This window comes from Danio aesculapii, chromosome 19, assembly GCF_903798145.1.
Source record: "Danio aesculapii chromosome 19, fDanAes4.1, whole genome shotgun sequence".
NCBI classification, from domain to species: Eukaryota; Metazoa; Chordata; class Actinopteri; order Cypriniformes; family Danionidae; genus Danio; species Danio aesculapii.
In genome coordinates, this window is record NC_079453.1 from 47561230 (window position 1) to 47583174 (window position 21945).

General features: G+C 36.0%; 1 protein-coding gene across 1 annotated transcript in view; it reads right to left on the minus strand.

Annotated features, from left to right (window-relative positions):
* The window catches only part of csmd3b (CUB and Sushi multiple domains 3b), a 1051207-nt gene that overhangs the window by 1009406 nt on the left and 19856 nt on the right, over nt 1-21945 (minus strand). The window contains exon 2 of the mRNA XM_056479206.1: nt 11154-11337. Coding sequence (XP_056335181.1) covers nt 11154-11337 — 184 coding nt within the window. The remainder of the gene's footprint in view (nt 1-11153; nt 11338-21945) is intronic.

Below are 21945 nucleotides of genomic sequence, written 5' to 3' on the forward strand. Positions count from 1 at the left end.
TCTTACACATTATACAATTTCAAACTACTAAAATGTCAACAAAAGTCACTTTGTCAATATCAAAAGTCGACAGAGCAGAGATCAACATCCCTTAATGCAATTCACAACCATAAACAAACACTTACAAAATATGAAAACTGTTAATTGTTATTTTTATTTACAGTACAAAATATTTTTTGAGTGTAAATTAGTAAATTTAGCTCACTAGTTCCAACAGGATGTAGAAAAAAAAGCATCATCCGAGCTGTCAGCACATGCCCTGCATTAATGTGTATGAAAAGTCATAATTTGTGCAGATTTATTCAGGAGAAATTGTGTCTAGCATAGCATTAAGCGTTAGAATGAACACAAGCCAAAGCATGTTAAATGGTCAGCAAACACAGCCTTTTCTAAACCCAGAGACGAATCCAAACACATCAAGGACGACCAAGAAAAGCCTCTTAATTCCAAACAAAAGACCGTCTGTGTGTCTCACAGCGCTTTTAACAGGAAAATAAATAAAATCCAAAAAATGATTAAGGACGTAACAATCAGAATAAAGCGTTCTCGTTTAAGCTATAATGTATGAACGATTCCTGGGCACAAAGAAGCTGCGCGCTTGCAATCTGCCAATAGATGCAGACGGCCAAATAGTTCCCTTGCATAATAGTTTTGTCGATGCAGGAAAATATGGAGTCCTGAGGCTTTGAGGAATGTATTATGAACTTTGTCCTCACGGACTCTCCCCAGTCCATTACAGGAAAGCCAATATGAAAGAGGATTTGTTGAGTCTAGAGAACTAACAGACCCATTTTCAGTCTGAAGCATTCTTTATTCGGCCTTAAATGCATCCATTGGAGTGATTATGTGCACAGTCTGCCGTTTCCCTTAAACCAGACTGAATATTAGAAATGCACCAATCGAGCGGCCAGAAACCTGAACCATTTTGTTGTTGATAATGATGATGTTGTTCGTTTTAATCTTAATTAACCATCTGTAAAACATCTATACTGGACTTATTATGCAAGACAATTTCAGAATTGGGCATCTAGTATCTATGAGACAAACTTATTGACTTAGTTTTTATTTTGTCAGCCTACGTCTTTGCAAAATATAAAATACATTGTTCTGGGAACATTATGTTGCACGTTTCAGATGACAAATAAATGAGATAAATGATCAAATAAAAATAATACATCTAAAATTTGTTACTTAGGTTACTTAGGGTAGCTTTTTGTACATTTTCATGTCAGATGCAAGAGCTATATACAGGAATTTTATTTAATATGCTTATTGATCTGTTAATTCAATCATAATATAATGTACATCTATACAATAAGTATATAGTATATACTTGCATATAGTATACTTACAGCGATTTAGCAAAATATAATTTTTCATATTTTTTTAAATTACTGATTACTTTCTGTTCATAAATTAAACATATTTTGGCATTTAATAACAAAATATGTATAGTATCAGTATTGTTACAAATTAAATTTAAAATCCTTATTCAAAAAGAGGTTTAACCAAAACGTAACAAAAATAACAGGGATTAAAAATATTAAAACCGGAGCACCCAGAGGAAACCCATGCAAACACAGGGAGAACATGCAAACTATACATAAAAACGCCAACTGACCCAGCCGAGGCTCGAATCAGCGACCTTCTTGCTGTGAGGTGACAGCACTACCTACTGCTATAAGTATATAGTATAACTATATTATATATATTATATATTTATACATATGTGTGGGTTATTTGGTGATATTTGCACAAATCTATCACCTAACCCTAACCCTAACTGTTGATCATTTGCAAAATAGTGGGAAAAAATAATACAGAACAAAAACATCTAGTATTAAACTTAGTGTCTTTACAAAAGTTTTTTTTTATTAGCCTACATTTTTGTGAAATAGAATACATTGCTCCGGGTAGGTTTTGTTGCACGTTTCAGATGACATTTCTTTGTACATTTCAAATACAAAAGTTATATACAGGAGTTTCATTCAATATGTATATGGATCTGTTGATTTGATTTTATATGCCGGTTATTTGGTGATATTTGGACAAATCCATCACCTAACCCAAACCCAAATATATACACAGTTGAAGTCAGAATTATTAGCCCCCCTGAATTATTAAGTTCCTGTTTATTTTTCCCCCCAATTTCTGTTTAGCGGAGAGCAGATTTTTTCTACACATTTCTAAACATAATAGTTTTAATAACTCTAATTACTGATTTATTTAATCTTTGCCATGATGACAGTAAATAATATTTGACTAGATATTTTTTCCAGACACTTTTAAACAGCTTAAAGTGACATTTTAAAGCATAACTTGGTAAATTAGGTTAACTAGGCAGGTTAGGGTAATTAGGCAAGTTATTGTATATTGCTGGTTTGTTCTGTAGACTAAAAATAGCTTAAAGGGGCTAATAATATTGACCCTAAAATGTTTTTAAAAAAAATTAAAACTTTTATTCTAGCCGAAATAAAACAAATAAGAGTTTCTCCAGAAGAAAAAATATTATCAGACATACTGTGAAAATTTCCTTGCTCTTTTAAACATCATTTGAGAAATATTTAAAAAAGAAAAACAAAATTCAAAGGGGGGCTTCAATTGTATGTATACAGTATATACAACTTTTTTGTGCATTTCAAATACAAGAGTCATATCTGTTGATTCAATCAAATAACCCACACAGGTTATTTGGTGATATTTGGACAAATCCATCACAAAAACTCTAACCCAGACAGAGCAGCTCATTGTTACAGTTTGTTGCACATTTCAGATGACAAATAAACTAAAAGGCATCAAATTACCTTCACAAAAGGGATTTAATATGCGTATAAAACATTAATTGCAAGTAAATCAGATATGACAACATACAAGGTGAGCTGCTGAGCAAACTGACCGCTCTGGAAAACTGTCCATACTGAGATAAGTGAGTGAGGCGAAGGCATTTGATTAGGGAATCGCAGATGCATTTTTGTCAGACGAAAGTGTTAATTAGGGCAGTGTTTCCCAACCCTGTTCCTGGAGGCACACCAACAGTACATGTTTTGGATGTCTCCCTTATCTGACCCATTAACTTCAGGTTTTGGAGTCTCTTCTTATGTTCTGATGAGTTGTTTCAGGTGTGTTTATTAGGAAGAGGTTGAAAATGTGTACTGTTGGTGTGCCTTCAGGAACAGGGTTGGGAAACACTGAATTAGGGTACAATTTTGTAATTTTTAGTACATTTAAAATACACAGCCTTGTGATATTTTCCTGTACGCAGTTTGGCCATTCGTCCACAAAAAAACTCAGTATTAAGTGACTGAAATCTAAATTTTCTGGCCAGGGTGAAGATTTCAGAAACTCAGGACCAACTCAGGTCGTGTGGCCACTAAATTTTTTTTTTTTTTAATTTTTTTTGCCTCATGACATCAGCATGCACACTATTTTATCCTTTCTGATTGGCTAACATGGTTTTATTCTAAAGATTTATCGCCACCTATTGATTTGGCAAGCTCTTGAAGGTGGATCTAAACAGTTTGTTTTTTTTTTTGCAATATTCATGTTGACGTAGATTTAAAAAACAAAACAAAACAAAGGCAGGAAGAAAACTTCCTGTATATCCCTGTATATGTGTGGACATGACCTGAATAGAAAAAAAAAATGGCAATCAGCCATGAAAACTCAAAATTGGTGCAAATTGTCCCACATTTGTAAACTTTTGCATTTGGTGCCCTTGGAATAACTTTCCTCCGTTCTTTTTATCAGTCAGGATACTTTAACGATACAATATCTGATGATCTAGGATAACTGTGCATAAATTTGGTCTTTAATTCTGCCTCAGCAATCTGAGTTCACCGTGAAGACCACTACCTCCATCAGTTTATTGACAGTCCACAAACTGAATACAGATGAAGGGCTTAAGTGTCCCTCATTATGGCTTCATGGAGTCTGTGCTCTTTAGGAAGGGACTTAAAGTTCAAGTACTGCAATCTCCTTCTCAGCAGCTCCAGTGGCTTCTGTTCATCCCGTCATGTCAGATGATGTGATGGAAAACTTTTTGCTGCAATAAATGTCCCTACTGTCAATTTTGATCAATGAAATGCATCTAAGCTCAAATTAAATAACACTTTTGAACAGTATAGTGTATATAAAGGGAAAATCTGCAATCTTTATAATTAGCCCACATGTAAGGTGTGTGTTACAGTAACACATGATTCAAATTACATCTCATCTACCTCAATTCAAAGACCTAAATGGACATTTTAAAAGCGTTTATTGTACATTTTTTCACCGGCATTAGTTCTAAAAGTGGCTAGCACTGTCGCCTTACAGCAAAAAGGTGGCTGGTTTGAGTTCCAGCTGGATCAGTTAGCACTTCTGTGTGGAGTCTGCAAGTTTGCATGCTCTCCCTGTGTTTGCTCCAGTTTCCCCCACAGTCCAAACACATGCGGCATAGGTGAATTGAATAAACTAAATTGGCTGTAATGTATGAGCGTGAATGAGAGTGTATGGGTATTTCCCAGTGCTGGGTTGCAGCTGGAAGGACATCCGCTATGTGAAACATATGCTGGATAAATTGGCGGTTCATTCCACTGTGGCGACCCCTGATGAATAAAGAGACTAAGCCGAAGGAAAATGAATGAATGAATATCTATGCAAAACCAACCAGCTACAAGGCATCAAACAGCATCATGGGTAATGTAGTTTTTCTACATAAAAAAAAAACTGATGAACAGATGAGTATAACAAAAGCCTTTTCAGCACTTTATAATACGTAATACATAGCTCACAGATGTGAATATAAAGGTTTATTAGTTATTGTTAAAATCTATTTGACTATGCTAGGTTCCAGGGGCAGACTGGCCATCTAGCAGACCGGGCAGTTTCCCGCTGGGCCGACGTACTTTTTGGGCCGAGCTGATCATCTTCTTATGATCTGACCGGCCCATGTGCCATAATCTGCAGCTCATTGGTTCTTTTCTTTATTGACATTGAGCAGAAGCGGCGAGCAGGCGTCTGCAGCGCTTAGCGGATCGACAACTATCGAAAAAGATCGATATATTACTGTCTATTCTATCTATTTACCTATTTGTCTATATAAATATACTTTTTAAAAACTTTTCATCTGCACCAAGGCCTGTGGCAACTTCCTCCTATGCTGTTTTCTTAACCCGCAAGTCTATTTTACAAATTATATATCATAAAGAATGTGCTACTCAAGCTCTATGAGGAGTGTCATTCATGTATTTTAAGATGCACTCGGTCAGAGGACAATTGCATGAGATATACTGGCATTTTGTTTTTGATCGTCAGCATGATGTAGGCTTATAGTTACAATATTATTTATACAATATAATTACAATGATATTTATACGTGACCAAACTAGTGTGCAACTTAAGCAAAACAAAACTAAATATAAAAAAATAGTATTAGTAGATCGGGCCCAAACAAATATTTGTTGCATTTTTTAATTGTTTAAGTTCATTTGATTGACTATGTACAATCTTTAATCTATGTTTGATGTTTCATTGTTGATTTAAACATTTTTAAGCATCTATGACACATTGCTTTTATTATTTATCTTTATTAGGTTAATCAACATTAACTGTGTGCATCCGCAGGCAGATTTTGTTATGTTCATTATTTAATATAGGCTCCCTCAAAACACAGGCACACACAAGATGGACGTCCAGTGTGGATTATAATTTTATTATAATAATAAATAAAAAAATGTAAGTTTTTAATTTGTCAACTCTCATTATTTCCTACTTTTATAGAATGGGAGTTGGTAAACATATTCAAGGGCGTGCACAGATGAGTAGCATTTTGATTGAATGTAGTGGGCCGCTCTGTCCCAAAATGCCAGGGCCGATTTTTCGTCCCAGTCCAGCCCTGCTAGGTTCCAAACAATTCCTTAATGTTGTCCCAACACAAGTGGGTTAAATTATTACAACTTTGTATTTATTACAACAAAGTGGATTGAACATAAAACAACCAAGCTGTCCCAAAAAACATTTAAGATTGTTTTGTTTCAACTCATTTTATATAAGTTGTCTGAACAAGCAGCAAAATATTGCAAAGTACATGTATATGAAAAAAAAATAATAATAAAGTTTTTCATTTCATAATTTGACAGTTACACTATTCTTCATCGTCTTAAGACATGTTGAGTAATTATTTTCAGTTTAGCTTAATGTACAATGCACAACATGTCAATTTACTTGCATTTTAAAAGTAAAAATGAAGTAAAAAACTACATTCAAAAAATACTTTTAGTAGATTTTTCCAAACTACACTGAAAAAGTGTTGCATGCAAAACTGTTGCAAACTATTTATTTATGTTGAATTTAAACAAACAAACTAAATTGAGCAATGTTCAACTTAATTTGTTTGTTTAAATTCAGATCAAATAAATAGTTTACAACCACTTAACGTAAAAAAAATTTGAGTAAATCCAAGGAATCATCTTTGAATAATTTATTTCAGTGTACTTATCTAAAATGAGCTGAATAGGGCTGGGTGATTAATCGAAAAAGTAATCAAAATCGACATTCAGAAACTATAATCGATCAAATTTTTCAGGATGATTTTTCAATTACTTCCCTTACGTGTCATGTGATCTCGCTCTGATTTCTACTTCTGCGGCCACTCTGCAGCCACATCTGATCTCTGATCAGGTAGGACGATGGACTCATTCTTGAGCCTTTTTTTGCACTACATTGTAGATGATTGGAAGCTGTGCCAGAGATGCCTTTAGACGGCTAATTAAACTTGTCAGTGAACTATGAGGGCAAAAAAATTATTAAATAAATAGTTAATAATAGTTAATAATTAATAGTAATCGAGATAAAATGTTCAATTAATCGTGATTTTGTTTTTAGGCTAAATCGCCCAGCCCTAGAGCTGAATCAACACAATTGTTGAGTGTTTTTGAGGGGACAACTGAATTGTTTAATGTTTAATCCACTTAAATTTGTCAAAACAATTAAGTTAATGGTGCTGCATGTAGGTTTTAGACTCTTCTAAAGCATAAAAATACCTTAATATGTTTGCAGATATTTAGGAAACATGCCAAGTGAACACTCTGGTTTACCTGAAAAACAATGCTGAAGTCAGATATTCTGCTTTGAAAATGTGATTAAAGTGACGTGTCTTTGTTTTGGTTCTTTTAACACACCCAATGCTAGTTTAGGCAATTAAATTTCAGCACCCGGGTTGCCTTGGTGGAAAACAGCATATTTCATTCATTCATTCATTCATTTAGAAAGGCTCTCAAAGCATGCATCCGTGACCGAAATGTGGCCTCCGGTGGACAGTAGCAGCCTCCGAAATGAGACGCAGATTCAGAGTTCCACATGAGGTGGTTATTACTTAGCAAATAATATAAATATTACAAATGTAGGTGAGCAGGTTACATTGAATCCCTGTGTTCTAACAACACGCTACATGATGAGATTTGCAGTGATGAGTGTCTGCAATTTGACTGTTTGCACCAGTCGAAATTTAAATACAGCCATTTAGAACCACAGAATAGTGCACTCACTGCACTCCAACCAAATGGTAAGTTTTATAAACTAATTAATACAAAATAAACTTCTTTAACATTATTAAATGTAGATGTTGAATCACTGATATGTGTTGGCTTGCACTGAATCACAGTTCAATTTCATTCGGTTTATTTTATTTTCAAGATCTGAGGTGAACTATCTGCTGCTGCTTTTAGTAGTATGGCAATAAATGTCTTGTAAAATGGCATTCAAACTCACATTATTAGCATTTAACACTGAATAAAGCACATCAGGTGTACCGGAGATGATCATTGTCAGTTTTCTGTTGTTCACCTGTGAGAAATAGAAGCCGTTTCTAATATATCAATTCGAGGAGTGGGAAATATTTCTTCTATCGTGAGCCGTTGCTTTTATATAGAACACGATTTTATATAGAATCAGCATTAAATCAGCCTTTAGGCTCCATAGTCAGGCACGCTCCTGTTAGTCCTCAATCTGGCAACCTGTGCTTCTGTTTGTTTAGATGCAGGAATGCAATACCTAGTTCAACCACTGGGTGTCAAACTTACAAACTGCATCTTTAACTTAATCAATTTCTGTCAGGACAGCATGAAGGAGTCGTGTGCATTTTTTAAAGTCTATCTAAAATATGTTTTCCAGCAGAACTCTAACTTAACATTTCTTGCCAAATAAGAAAAAAGCTTGAAACTCAAATTAATGCCCATATCTCCTATCTAAAAAATAAAACCCATAATGTGTGCTGACAGGTCCAAAAACCTCACAACAAACCTCTCCGGATAAACTGCACGCTGGTAAACTCAACGCGATAATGACTGTCACACTGTTTTCTAGCTTCTCAACAGCTCATTAAATAAACATGAGGGCCTGACTCAAAACGGGGCATATTTGGGTGACGAGTCCACATGGTAGTCTGACTGTAAGTGATTATTTATCATTTCAATGCCAGGGCTGAGATACATGCTCGCAGAAGCCCTTTAATTAATGTATCGTGAGCTTTGAAAGAGCAAGGATGTCTGACTCAAAGAGGCAAATTAGAAGCAACGAAGTGCAGAAGCCATGTAGAGTCTGACATTAAAGCCATGCAGCATGGATGTCATTACATATGGAGACTAGATCAATAAAAGAGGAGATGAAAAAAACACGAGCGGGGCAAACAACTGGCAATCCTACAGCATTTCAGTAATGTTTCTATGTGTGTGTGTGTTTGTGCAGGAAAACAGAAATGGTGGTGGTGAATTTAATCAATTTTAAGACCTCTCTTTGGGAGTCTTTCCATACATTAAGACCTCATTGGGAGTTTTAAAGGGGGCCTATTATGTCTTGTTTTACAAGATGTAAAATAAGTCTCTGATCTCAGCTCAAAATCCCACACAAATAATGTTTTATCACTCTCTAAAATGCCCCCTTTTAGGTTTTGATCCTGATTGTGGTGTTTGGTGACTTGATTTTTTCAAAAGAGGGCGGAGCTTCAGGTGCCTATAGTCCCTTTCACACATACACCCTTTCCGGAAAATTATTGACAATTTTCCAGAAAGGTATGTATGTGTGAACAGCCCCTTTTTGAAAATACCGGTAAATTCGTTCTGGCTATTTCCCGGAAAGAGAAGTTGTCACATTACCGGTAATTTGCCGGAATGTTGCGCTGTGTAAACGTTGAAGGAAGATTGCCGGAAAGAGCACGTTCACGTCTAGAACGCGCTGATGTAAGACGTCTACTTTAGCCAATCAGAACACTCAGACGCATTCAAGTTCGCGCGGTTTTTGAGAATAAAAGCCTGTGAATGTTTTCGCAGACACATTTAGCTGCTAGATGTTAGTCAGATAACATTTCTATGTTCCTTCTTAATTATTGATGAAATGCTGATGTTAAGCCGTTGTTTTTTACCTTCAAGCTCCGACGCGTGTGCAGGTAATGCAGCTAGTGAGCGCCAGCACATGAACATCTCGACATGAGAAAGTTTTTTTTTATGCATTCATCAAAGTTGTTCACAACACTGATCCATCCACAGAGGTTGTAATGTAGTCAAATGTTTACAAATCAACCCAGGCTCATTCCGAAAACGTAGTCCCGAAAATGTTTCTGGAGACCGCTAATTATGTAGGGAGGCGTCCGAGAAGCCAAAAAGACGGCGATTCGCAAAAAAACAAAAACTGCAAAAATACGTACCTCCCGGGACGTATTTCACGGGCTCCAGAAACGTCCTCGGGACTACGTTTTCGGAATGAGCCTGGGTTGTTACAAACACAAGCCCTGCTGTTTAAAGGTAATTTCTGCTTAATGATGTCAGAATTTACCAGTATTTTGGAATAGATACGTGAATGGTCTTTGCCGGAAACATTCCGTAACGTCTTCGCTTGTGTGAACATCACTTTTTTGAATTTACCGGTAAAGTCGTTGCGGAAATTTTCCGGATATTTAACAGTATCACTGTGTGAAAGGGGCTTATGTGTCAGCATAGTGGCAGATTCAAAAACAAGACTAATAAGCGGGGCTTTCCCCCTCTGATGACACGTACAATAGGAGAATGTCAATCAAAGTGTACCTACAGGCTGTTTTTATCAAGTGTGATTATAAAAATAAATTTTTACCATAAGAAACAGGTTGCATCACCAGTCAAATGTGTTTAAACTAGCATAATAGGTCTACTCTAACATCAGCAACACTTTAACTGACATTTACAATATTTACTGAATAACAACACAACTAAACAGTCTAGTGCTGTGAGTTTGATGAATAAAAAGCAAGATGGCTGTCTTGAACATGACAATGAGTTCACTGTACTCAAATGGCCTCCACAGTCACCAGTACTCAACCCAATAGAGGATCTTTGGAATGTGGTGGAACGGGAGATTCACATCATGGATGTGCAGCCGACAAATCTGCAGCAACTGTGTGATGCTATCATGACAATATGGAGCAAAATCTCTGAGGAATATTTCCAGTACCTTGTTGAATCTGTGCCATAAAGGATTAAGGTAGTTCTGAAGGCAAAAGTGGGTCCAATCAGGTATTAGTAAGGTGTACCTAATAAAGTGGCCGGTGAGAGTATACTTATATGAAGAAAATATGATAAGAAATTGAATATCTTGGAAATCGTCATCAACGTTTTTTTATACTTTTTAAAGTCCTTAAATTGGTTAATCTAGATTTATCATTTTTAAATACTTTTTAAGACCCCGCGGACGCCCTGTTGTGTGTGTGTGTACAATTTTATGTGGTTTACAGGCACACAAAGTTGTATAATGACAGGGGTATGACTATACTACACTTGTATACATAGTTTACAGGAGTGCACTGTAAACCATGTACCAATTGTTTTTATATCCCATTGGGGACTCAAACCTGAATGCAAACCAACTCATGGGGACTTATGTTACTGTGGGGACCAAAATGGGGCTCCCCATATGTAAACATGCTTATAAACCATACAGAACTATGTATTTTGAACATGTAAAAATGCAGATTTTTTTTCCTGTGAGGGTCTGGTTTAGGGGTAGGGGGATAGAATATATGCTTGTACAGTAGAAACATCAGGAAGAGTCCCCACCGTGATATAGAAACAAGTCACTGCGTGTGTATTTGTGTGTGTCTGTGTGTGTTTGTGTCAGCAAGTGAGCTCCACCACTGAGAACTGCTGTACGTATGAAAGCAATCGCCCTGCTGGAATGCATCTGGACTGCAGGGAGCGAAGTCAATGTGCAAGAGGAAGGGTGGAAAGCAGGCAAACACACAGGCCGATGGCAGAGGCCTGAGAGCAGGGGGCAACATCTCGCAGCGCGTTGTGCGGCATCTCCAGCTGAAGCGCTTGACATTTAAACTAGGGTCTGGAAATCCCCAAGGAAAGGCTCAACATATCTTCAGATTTGTGTGAGGGGGCTCGAATGAAAACATCAGCATGATTCAACATTAAGTGTGCAGCTTCCGCAGGGCTGACATTTGCGTTTAAAGACTTAAGTAATCCCTGATACTCGCTGAGATATTGCTCATGCCTACAATCACGAACATGCAAAGATAATGTGAAAGGTGCCACGATTGATAGCAGAGGAAAGGCCTGATTTTCAGCATAACAAGATTTTAAATCAGTTTAAAAACATCATAGTCTAAGGTGTCATTTTTAATATTCAGACTCCATTCAGTGGATTAAAGCAATTTAATTTGGTAAAACAATAAAAAAAATCAAATATTAGAGTAAATCTATATTTGTGAATTAATATTTAGCACTAATAAATACTCATATACAGACAGAGTAACAGAAATAGCGCAAAGAAAATGATAAAAGGATTAACCAACAAGGACTGACAGTGTTTAGTAACTGAATCAATCAGTGATTTGAATGAATCGGTTCAATGATTTGGTTGAATGAATTACTCAATGATTCACTCAAAATGACAGTCAGACTGTCACGGTAACTACTTTATGGTTTACCCCTGATATAGTCACAATGCCACCAGCTAGCTCTCTCCAACTCTCACATGGTCGCCCACTGAAGCTAATCAGGGCTGCACTTGGTCAGTACCTGAATGGGAGACCATATGGGAAAACTAGGTTGCTGCCAGAAGTGGTGTTAGTGAGGCCAGCAGGGGGCGCCCAACTTGCGGTCTGTGTGGGTCCTAATGCCCCAGTATAGTGACAGGGACTCTATACAGCTCAGTAAGCGCTGTCTAAAAGAGTAGGGGTTTAACCCCGCTATCATGGCCAAATCTGCCTACTGGCCTCTGTTCATCAAGGCCTCCTAAACCTCCCCATATCATAATTGGCTTCATCACTCTGTCCCCTCTCCACCAATCAGCTGGTGTGTGGCGTACCGCAAAATGGCTGCTGTCGAGTCATCCAGGTGGATGCTAAACACTGGTGGTGGCTGAGGAGATTCCCCTCTATGTGTAAAGCGCATTGAGTGCCCAGAAAAGCACTATATGAATGTAAGAAATTATTATTATTATTATTATTATTATTATTATTATTATTGTTATTATTGTTATTATTATTATTATTATTATTATTATTATTATTATTATTATTATTATTATTATTATTATTATAACAACATTATTATAATGTTAATACATAAAGCACAATAATTAAATTTATATTTTTTTCATAAGTTACTATAATTTTCTAGCAATATTCAATATTCAACTATTAATATATCCAAAGCACATGTAAAAGTATGATCTTAACAGTAAAAAATAGTAATATTTGTTGTAATTATTTTTTTATTTTAAACATAAAGGTTCTATTACAGTATCTATGCTGTATGCCATGTATTGCTTAATAATATATTAATATAAACCTATTGATACAAAGATGTACTAATTATTAATGCCACAGCATTACCACAAAACATATTGAACAGTTTTTTATTCAATAGAAATATGATTTTGCTAATATAACTACAAATTAACTTAATTATTTTCCCTTCAACTTAATGCATTTACCTCTATAAGACCACAACCTCCCTTTTTTCTGAAAATTTAGATGATTTTGCATGGTTTGAAGGGGATTTTCAACAATCATGAACTTCATACAGTCTGTGACCGAATCAGTTTCACATTTACAAATAAAAGTAACAATTTCTACATCTGACATTAAGATTAAATGAATGTTTATTGAAATCAATTTAAGTGGTACAGTATCAATTACTACTTTGCAAGCAGATTATAATTACGCCATGAGAAGCAACGGCAAGCATCCGCACACCCCTGTAAACCGCATTCACAATAGATAATAACAGCTTGTGGATTCGCAGCAATGCTGTGAAGCAACCAAACACGCAGACTTGGGAAAAGTCGCAAATTAATGTAAATAATGGCTCAAATTACACCTTTCACTTCACACATGTAATTTCCAGAACAATCTAATTTTCCCTGGCGCAAGAAACGATGTGATGACGATGAAACGTGTAGGAGGACAGGCAGATCTGAGAAAACTTTAATGAGACCACAGACGTGACTTCCTCTCGCTGGCACAAACCAAATTATTGCAGAAATCTATGCGCGCTCTTAGCTGCTAGCTCATGGATGTAGGACGGCCACTCTTTTGACGGGTTTTAAGAGGTGAGGCTCTGGATCCTGTCACCACTCTCTCAAAACTGCACCGCACTGAAAAAAGCCAATTAGCCAAGGAGAGTCTAAGAAAATGAAAAAGGAGAGCTTTTCATTCCTAATTATTGCTCGTATCAGGAAAGTCATTTAAGAAATGCCAAATGTCGCCACGGGTCAGATAGGAGGAAAAAAAGAGTGCTTTTCTGAGTTCTGGACTAGTAGAGAAAGAATAAAAAAGTATTACAATAAATACACGTACAGTAAAAGGGTTGATGCGACTATTAGCAATAATTATGCCTGCCAAACCTTCTGAAAAATGTCAAATGGTCTTTTAGTAATTAGAGGGATTCACATTTTCCCCTACTACACTAGCAGTGAAACCTTTCATTCCTTATCAACTGTGTGATTTTTCTATTGTTATGAGATGGTCATAGTGAATAGTTCAGGGCTCTCAAACTGTTGGCCTGCGGGCCTCCTCCATCCGGCTCACAACTGACGTGAAAAATATAAGATTTGGCCTGCTAAAACATTTATTTTTGAACCACTAATTGTTGTGCAGTCACGTCTAGCCACTTGTGGTTTTGATCCGCCATCTAGTGGATATTTAAAGTACTGCATCCAGAATAGTTTTATTTTCATTTTCTCTGTTTACAGTAGAGAGTAACACATATGCGTTTTAATTCTGTGGCTGATTTAAACGTTGAAACATATGTCTGTAAGTGCTCTATTTTCGCTAAAGCTCTATTTTTGTAAATATTCAAGGGTCGTTTCTTTACTATTTGTTTTATACCACTTGTATTTTGTTGTACAAACACTTCTTCGTGGCTTAGACATTATGATGGTGGGGTAACAAATGTGATCAGTCTGCTAATATTTGATTCAAATGGTTTTATTTAATAGATTTTCTTTATATGCTTATTAAGATTTCCATAAAAACTATACATTAGTGAAATTGTACTGCTAGTTGAATTGAGAAAGTTAACGTAAATGTGAATATGTACATACAAAAAGAAAGATACTGAGAAGAACAATTGCCAGTAAAGTCACTAAAGTTATTCTACACTCTCAGAAATAAAGGTACGCGAGTTGTCACTGGGGTGGTACCTTTTCAAAAGGTACACATTTGTACTTAAAAGGTCCATTTTGTTACCTCAAAAGTATATTTTAGTACCTAAAAATTTTAAGAGGAACCTTTAAGGTACAATATCCTTGAGGTATTAATATGGAGCTTTTAGGTACAATTTTGTACCTTTTGAAAAGGTACCACCCCAGTGACAACTCACGTACCTTTATTTCTGAGAGTGTAGAGATCTCCATAATCCTGGACCGGGCCATATCCTGAGCAGATGCTGTGGTGGTCATGGAGGAGTTGAAAGCATAAGACTGATTCCTAAAAGGCCCCAGTGACAGACGAGTCACCGCAGTGATCCTGTTGGCCAGCTTGAACAACTGCCGGTGAGCTACTTATACCTGCAGCTTCTCCACGATGGATGGCCAGTGTTCTTCAGCCTCCAGCACCTAGACTGCAGCTCTGAGCAAGACGTTTGGCCAAAGGAGAAATGGTCGAGCCCAACTGAGCCTGGTTTCTCTTGAGGTTTTTTCTTTCTTTCACTTTCTTCCTTTGGTGAAGTTTGTTCCTCGCCACTGGCTTGCTTGATTTGGGACTTTGCTGCGCATCAATGGATTTTCTCCTCAGTGTTTGGACTTTCAGCAGTAAAAATAAAAGCACACTGAACTGAACTAAACTGAACTTCAACTCTAAAAACTGGACTGACACAGTTTCAATTGACTAAACTTTGATGTTAAGCTGCTTTGACACAATCTACATTGTAAAAGCGCTAGAGAAATCAAGATGAATTGAATTGTAGTACTAGATTTATTATGTTATTCCCAAAAGCAGCCTGAATGTTGGTGTTTCTCCGTCTGACAGGTGTATAAAGCGAGTGCACATCGTACTATTTGTACTGTCTTTTACAAATGTCGCTTGTCAGATGGTACGATCCGATCCTAAAGTTATCTTGGTGGAAAGCAAGGACAGACTGTGTGATATCAATGGTTGATACTCCTGGAACTGAACATCACACATCTTTAAGCGTTTGTGCTAAAGATAGTGGTATGCTTGAAAGCCATCACAGTGTTTTTCAGTCCACTGAGATAGCTGTTTTTCTATGTAAATACTGTAGATGGACATCTTTGAATCTTGCATCTTTTACAGGGTTTCAAACATGAGATGGGGTATTGAAAATGCAACACTCAAGCCAATCCTGAGAAGTGTTGATGAAAGTTACTATTATAATTATAAATTACAATCTTGAGTCACTTGTGTTAATTAGTTACTTATTTTAAGGGATGTGTTGTGTTATGCTAGGGTGTGAATTTACTTTTAATATTAGTGGGGACCTAATTTAACCCAATTTCTCGTCCTTAACTAAAAGGCAGTTTAATAAAGACGTCCATTTACTGAGGATTTATGTGCATAATCATTTAGCATCACTTGTCACTGAGTGCAGTGTTTCTCAACCATGTTTCTGGAGGACCACCAGCTCAGCACATTTTCACCACTGTCGCCACTGGCTTGCTTGGTTTGGGACTTGTGGAGCTGCACATCGATGGATTTGCTCTTCAGTGTTTGGACTTTCAGCAGTGAAAATTAAACCACACTGAACTGAAGTAAACTGAATTTAAACACTGAAAACTGGACCGACACAGTTTCAGTTTATAGAACTTCTATGTTAAGCTGCTTTGACACAATCTACATTGTAAAATCGCTATAGAAAATTAATTGATGATGAATTGATTTGAATTTTCCATGTCCCCTTAACCAAACACCCCTAATTCAGATCATCAGCTCATTAGAAAAGAAACTGGAAGACCTGTAAGGGGTGTGACAGACAAAGGAGACATCCAAAACATGCAGTGTTGGTGGTCCTCAAGGAACATGGTTGAGAAACATTAACATAGTGCATCCAAATGGACCATAGCAGCCTGTCACTTGACAGCAGGGAAAGGCACATCCAATCACAATGCCCATATGTGTTTAGGACTTGAATGGAGAATGTGATGAAACTCTTTCTGTACATCTACATCAATGAGAGCTGACAGAGCATTATTTCATTTTGGAGACAATTAATTTATTGGTAGGGACATTTCAGTAATCAGTGGATATTGGTGGTAGGGCTGGGTGATACTGCAAAATTTGGTATCGATCTGATACCAAGTAAATACAGGGCCAGTATCGCCGATATCGATATCGATACTGATACTTTTACTTTAAAAATCATGCACTTGAACCTAAATGGACTTTTCTGTAGGGCAGAACAGCGTGTGACGATTTATGAGTTGAATGCTCTCAGCTAAAATTAAATGTATTTGTTAAAACCCAGGACAAAATTTAAACACCTTTAAGCCAAATAAAAGACATTTTATTATTGTAATGATATGGATTTGCAAACACAAACTTATTACTAAAGAACATTGAATTTTTTTAACTTTCCTTCAGTCTGGGGTTTTTGTTCAGAAACAATAATATAATAACAAAACCATTTCTCTTTTAGCACTTCTTCAATGTCTTTAAACAAATAAATGTAAAACAAATATGCACTTAAAATACATTTAATAAACAAAGGCTTTTTACTGGCGAACAAATATTTTAAAACTTTTTTTAGTTTTTGTTCACTGTTTTGTTCAATATAACAAAATAAAGTGTTTCTCTTTCATTAGACACTTAACATTGCCTTATTTTATAAACAAAGGGCAAACAGTTGCTTGTATACAATCATCTAATACAATCATATTTGAAGTTTATGGTATACAGTGGTGGTCAGAATTATTAAAACAGCTGTATTCTCACCAGCTAAAAATGTTTTGTGTTTTTAAATGTTTTTTTTTATTTATTATTATTTCCTCCTAACACACTACAGCAAAAGATAACTGACTTAACACCATTTTTTTAGCTGGTAAAAAAAAATACTGTTGTAATCATTTTGGACATCATGATTACACTGGACCGCCAAATGCATTTGTTTAAGTGTTTTAGCAGACTAATTCTCAACAAGAAGTTTATTTCCAAACTATTTTTGAGAGGATGACGTGCTTATTATTGTTTGCGGCTGGTCCCACATTATTCAATTTAAGATTCACCAATCAGAAGATTCCTAAGCTACTATAAATACCCTAAGTTCCATATAACAGCCATCATTGTTTTGAAGAATCCCCCCTTCCACCCCTACTCCTCCTCCTTTCCTAGATGGGTGACACGGTGGCCCAGTGTTTAGCACTGTTGCCTCACAGCAAGAACATCACAGGTTATAGTCCTTACCAAGCCAGCCGACATTTCTGTGTGGAATTTACACGTTCTCCCTGTGCTCATGTGGGTTTCCCCCGGGTTCCTCGGTTTCCTCCCACCATCCAAGAACATGCAACTTAAGTTAATTGACTAATCCAGATCAGCACCATAGACATGCTCCTAGTAAGTAGTTATCTCTTAAGAGCAGTCACTATCTCTTCATCAGCTACTACAGCAGCGGAGTTCTCCAGATCTACCTGCGCTCAAACTCCCCTCTTGCCTTGCAAACAGGAGGGAGCCCCGGGCTCGAGGATCTTATGAGCTCAGGGCTCTTTCCCGGGACAGCATGCCAAACAAGCTTTATAATCAATGATCTTGAGAGGCTTGACTTAAAATGAAAATAAAATAGATACATACACACTATTAAAGTGTTAATAATAATACTAATTAATAATAATAATAATAATAATAATAATAATAATAATGATAATAATAATAATAATAATGATAATAATAATAATAATAATAATAATAATAATAATAATAATAATAATAATAATAATTAATAATAATAATAATAATAATAATAATAATAATTAATATTAATAATAATAATAATAATAATAATAATAATAATAATAATAATAATAATAATAATAATAATAATAAATAATAATAATAATAAAACAATATGAAAAAGATAATTTGGATCAAAAAAATTATAATACTTGTAAATGGCCCCATAATGCTCAGATTCATACATGTTTCTCTAAGCACATGATCTAATTATGCAGCTTAATTCAAATCTGCTTGTGTTTCTGCCAGAGAGAGATTTGCTTAGCATTCGTCATGTGAAACATGCATGCACAATTAATGCATCAGTTATACAATGACATTTGAGTGGTAACCTTGATGAGCCCCTATAGGTTTAGAAATGCATTTAAAAAATGGATATACACAGCGTACATGAGTACACCCCATGTTGAAAATTAATATTTATAAAATTTTCACAGGTAATATATTTTGGTGCATTTGAACAAAACAGATTTATTAAACTGATATATTTATTAAAATAACACTTTAATCACAGAACATCTTTAGAAATAGAAAGATAATACATTTAAACTCAAGCAAACCATTGCAAAAAAACACACACACACACACACACACACACACTACACAATTTCAACAAAATTTTATATATATTTGTTTCTCTTAATTTATCTAATTTTGTAATAAATATTTTTCCCTGAAACATAAATTTAAGCTACTAATTTTTACACTATTATTATATACTGTGCAGGTTATTTTAGATTAGCTCGAGAGTCGGCTTCAGGACTAATCTAATGTATATGCACAAATTTAATATTGTATAGCATCTCATAGAAAATATTCATTTGAAAGATTGACTTGTAAGGGGTGAACTCATATATGCTGATATTAATATATATTTGCAGCATCATACAGCCTATTTCAGGTATGTATTCCGTGATATAGCGAATATTTTACGAGTGACAGATTTTTTTCTCAAGGGCTTTAAAAAGCGTGAAATGGACTTTTTTCCCGTCTGCTGCCTTTGACGTCACAACTCATGCACTGGAAAGATAGTCGCTAAGGGCTTGGGACTGGGCACGTTCTTGTGGTAATATTGAATTCAATAAAGCATGGCAAAAATGCATTAAAGACAGACACATCTAACCGGTAACCACAAGTGTTTGTTTACCCATCGCTGGAGTACTGGAATAAATAAAACCAGTTATTGTGCCACGTACAGGTTTCTGCCATCTTGACAATGGCCTGGAAACGGATGTCTAGCTGATGTGTTTTGAAGATGACAGATATTGTGTTTCCTGACACCTGTTGTTGACATAATAATCACAACACAACCTGCTCATCCTTTCCATTACAAGATATTGATTGGCTTTCAAAGATGAGACACGTACATTTTGGTTTGCAAAAATATAATGGCACAGAGTAATTGATGTTCTTTATTTATTCATTCATTTTCCTTTGGCTTCGTCTCTTTATTTATCAGGGGTCACCACAGCGGAATGAACCGCCAACTTATCCAACATATGTTTTACGCAGCGGATGCCCTTTCCAGCTGCAACCCAGTTCTGGGAAACATCCATACACACTCATTCACACACACTCATGCACTACGGCCAATTTAGTTTATCCAATTCCCCTTTATGTGTTTGGACTGTGGGGGAAACCGGAGCACCCTGAGGAAACCCACGGCAACACGGGGAGAACATGCAAACTCCACACAGAAATGCCAACTGACCCAGCCGGTACTCGAACCAGCAATCTTCTTGCCATGAAGTAGCAGTGCTAACCACTGAGCCACCGTGTCGCCTGATGCATTTTAACTAGACCAATTATTTTTTTTATGAAACCTCAGTTGCTGCAATACAACAGGGCACATACTAGCTTATTTTATAACAGATTATAGTGCAATTACACTCATTATAATTCTTTCTTACAGCCAGACGAACCCAGTCATATAGAAATTTGACATATGGAAATATGTGCAAATTATATAGATGGCATACAAGTTCATATTTGGATTTCACATATGTAAAAGATGTCATATATGCAAAATGATTATATTACTTCAACCATTGGAATTACAAAAATTATCATATTTCTTGCATTTCGTTGCCTTGTACTTGTACATGTGTGATGACAATAAATTGAATCTAATCTAATATATGTTCAAATACTATATAGTAGATATAATTATGTTCATATATATATATATATATATATATATATATATATATATATATATATATATATATATATATATATATATATATATATATATATATATATATATATATATATATATATATATATGTAGGAACCAAAGAAGGTCCATACTGACTCCAAAGGCAGATACTGATACGATCAGGGCCTGGTGTCTGGACTTTGAGGGTTTTACGGTGTGGTCACATGTTGATTGGTCAGTTTGAATGTCTCAGTATTTGGGCTTTAGTCACATGATCAAGAAAGATACAAAATAGATGGTAAAACGCTGCTCTGCCTCTTTTCCTGGCCTGTCTTTTCCTGGTCTGTTTTCCTGCTCTGCTCCTCTCCTCCTCTGGAGTCTATCTTCTCTGACTCTACTGCAATCAGGCTAACTTCTGGGCCTGCTCTCTTTGTCTCTCTCTCCCTCCTCCTGTGTCTCTCCTTCTACCTCTGGTAACTTTAATTTAACATTTAAGCTGGGTACAATTTATATCATATGTTTTATCATTCCATATTTGATCATTTTATACAGTTATTTTTAATTAAATCATTTCATTTGAGGTATTTAAAAAATGATAATTGAGTAATTTACATACATACATGCCATATATTCGATTTCTCATAAATACAACTGAAATAAGAGCTTATTCTTTCCATTGCGGTGTAAAAGTGCTTCCAAAACGTTTCCAGCCATTAGATTTGCAGCCCTCTGCAGGTACAATCCACAAACAGCTGGAACAAAGTCATCCACACATTCACACGGCTCAAGGCATCAAGCCAAGCTCTCCAAAACAATACAGACTATAAAAAGTCCCCACACGGCCAAAGTAATATTTTAAAAGGCCACAGGAGATGACATTAGCCTCCCGCCTCCTTTACCACGGTGCCATAAACCAACGTCAAACCATGTGACACGGACTCGATTAAGTATTCTGGATGAAAATTAACTGTTGAGCATGCACAGTGATGATGCATCTTAATTATGAAGGCGATAAGCGTGCCTAATATCAACATTCCCAGCACGCACAATCAACCAGATAAAGTGAAGGGCCGTAACTCAAAAATTTCGCTTTAAATCTTGCTGGACTGGAGGAAAAGCATTCAAGGTGACTTTGAGACAGGTAAAACTGATGAAGTTGCATTTTGCATATCTCAAACTGCGTGGACACGCTCCCAAAATAGCGTGCGCTAATTTCAAATGTTTGCCATTTTAATTAGATTGTGCTCTGAGATTGCGTTATCTGATGAACTTAAGAGGGGGCCGTCGTGATTCAGCGACATTTGAGACGGAACAGAGTACAAAATCATTACATAACACACTGGTTTAAATAGGTTATTCTGGTGGAACATTT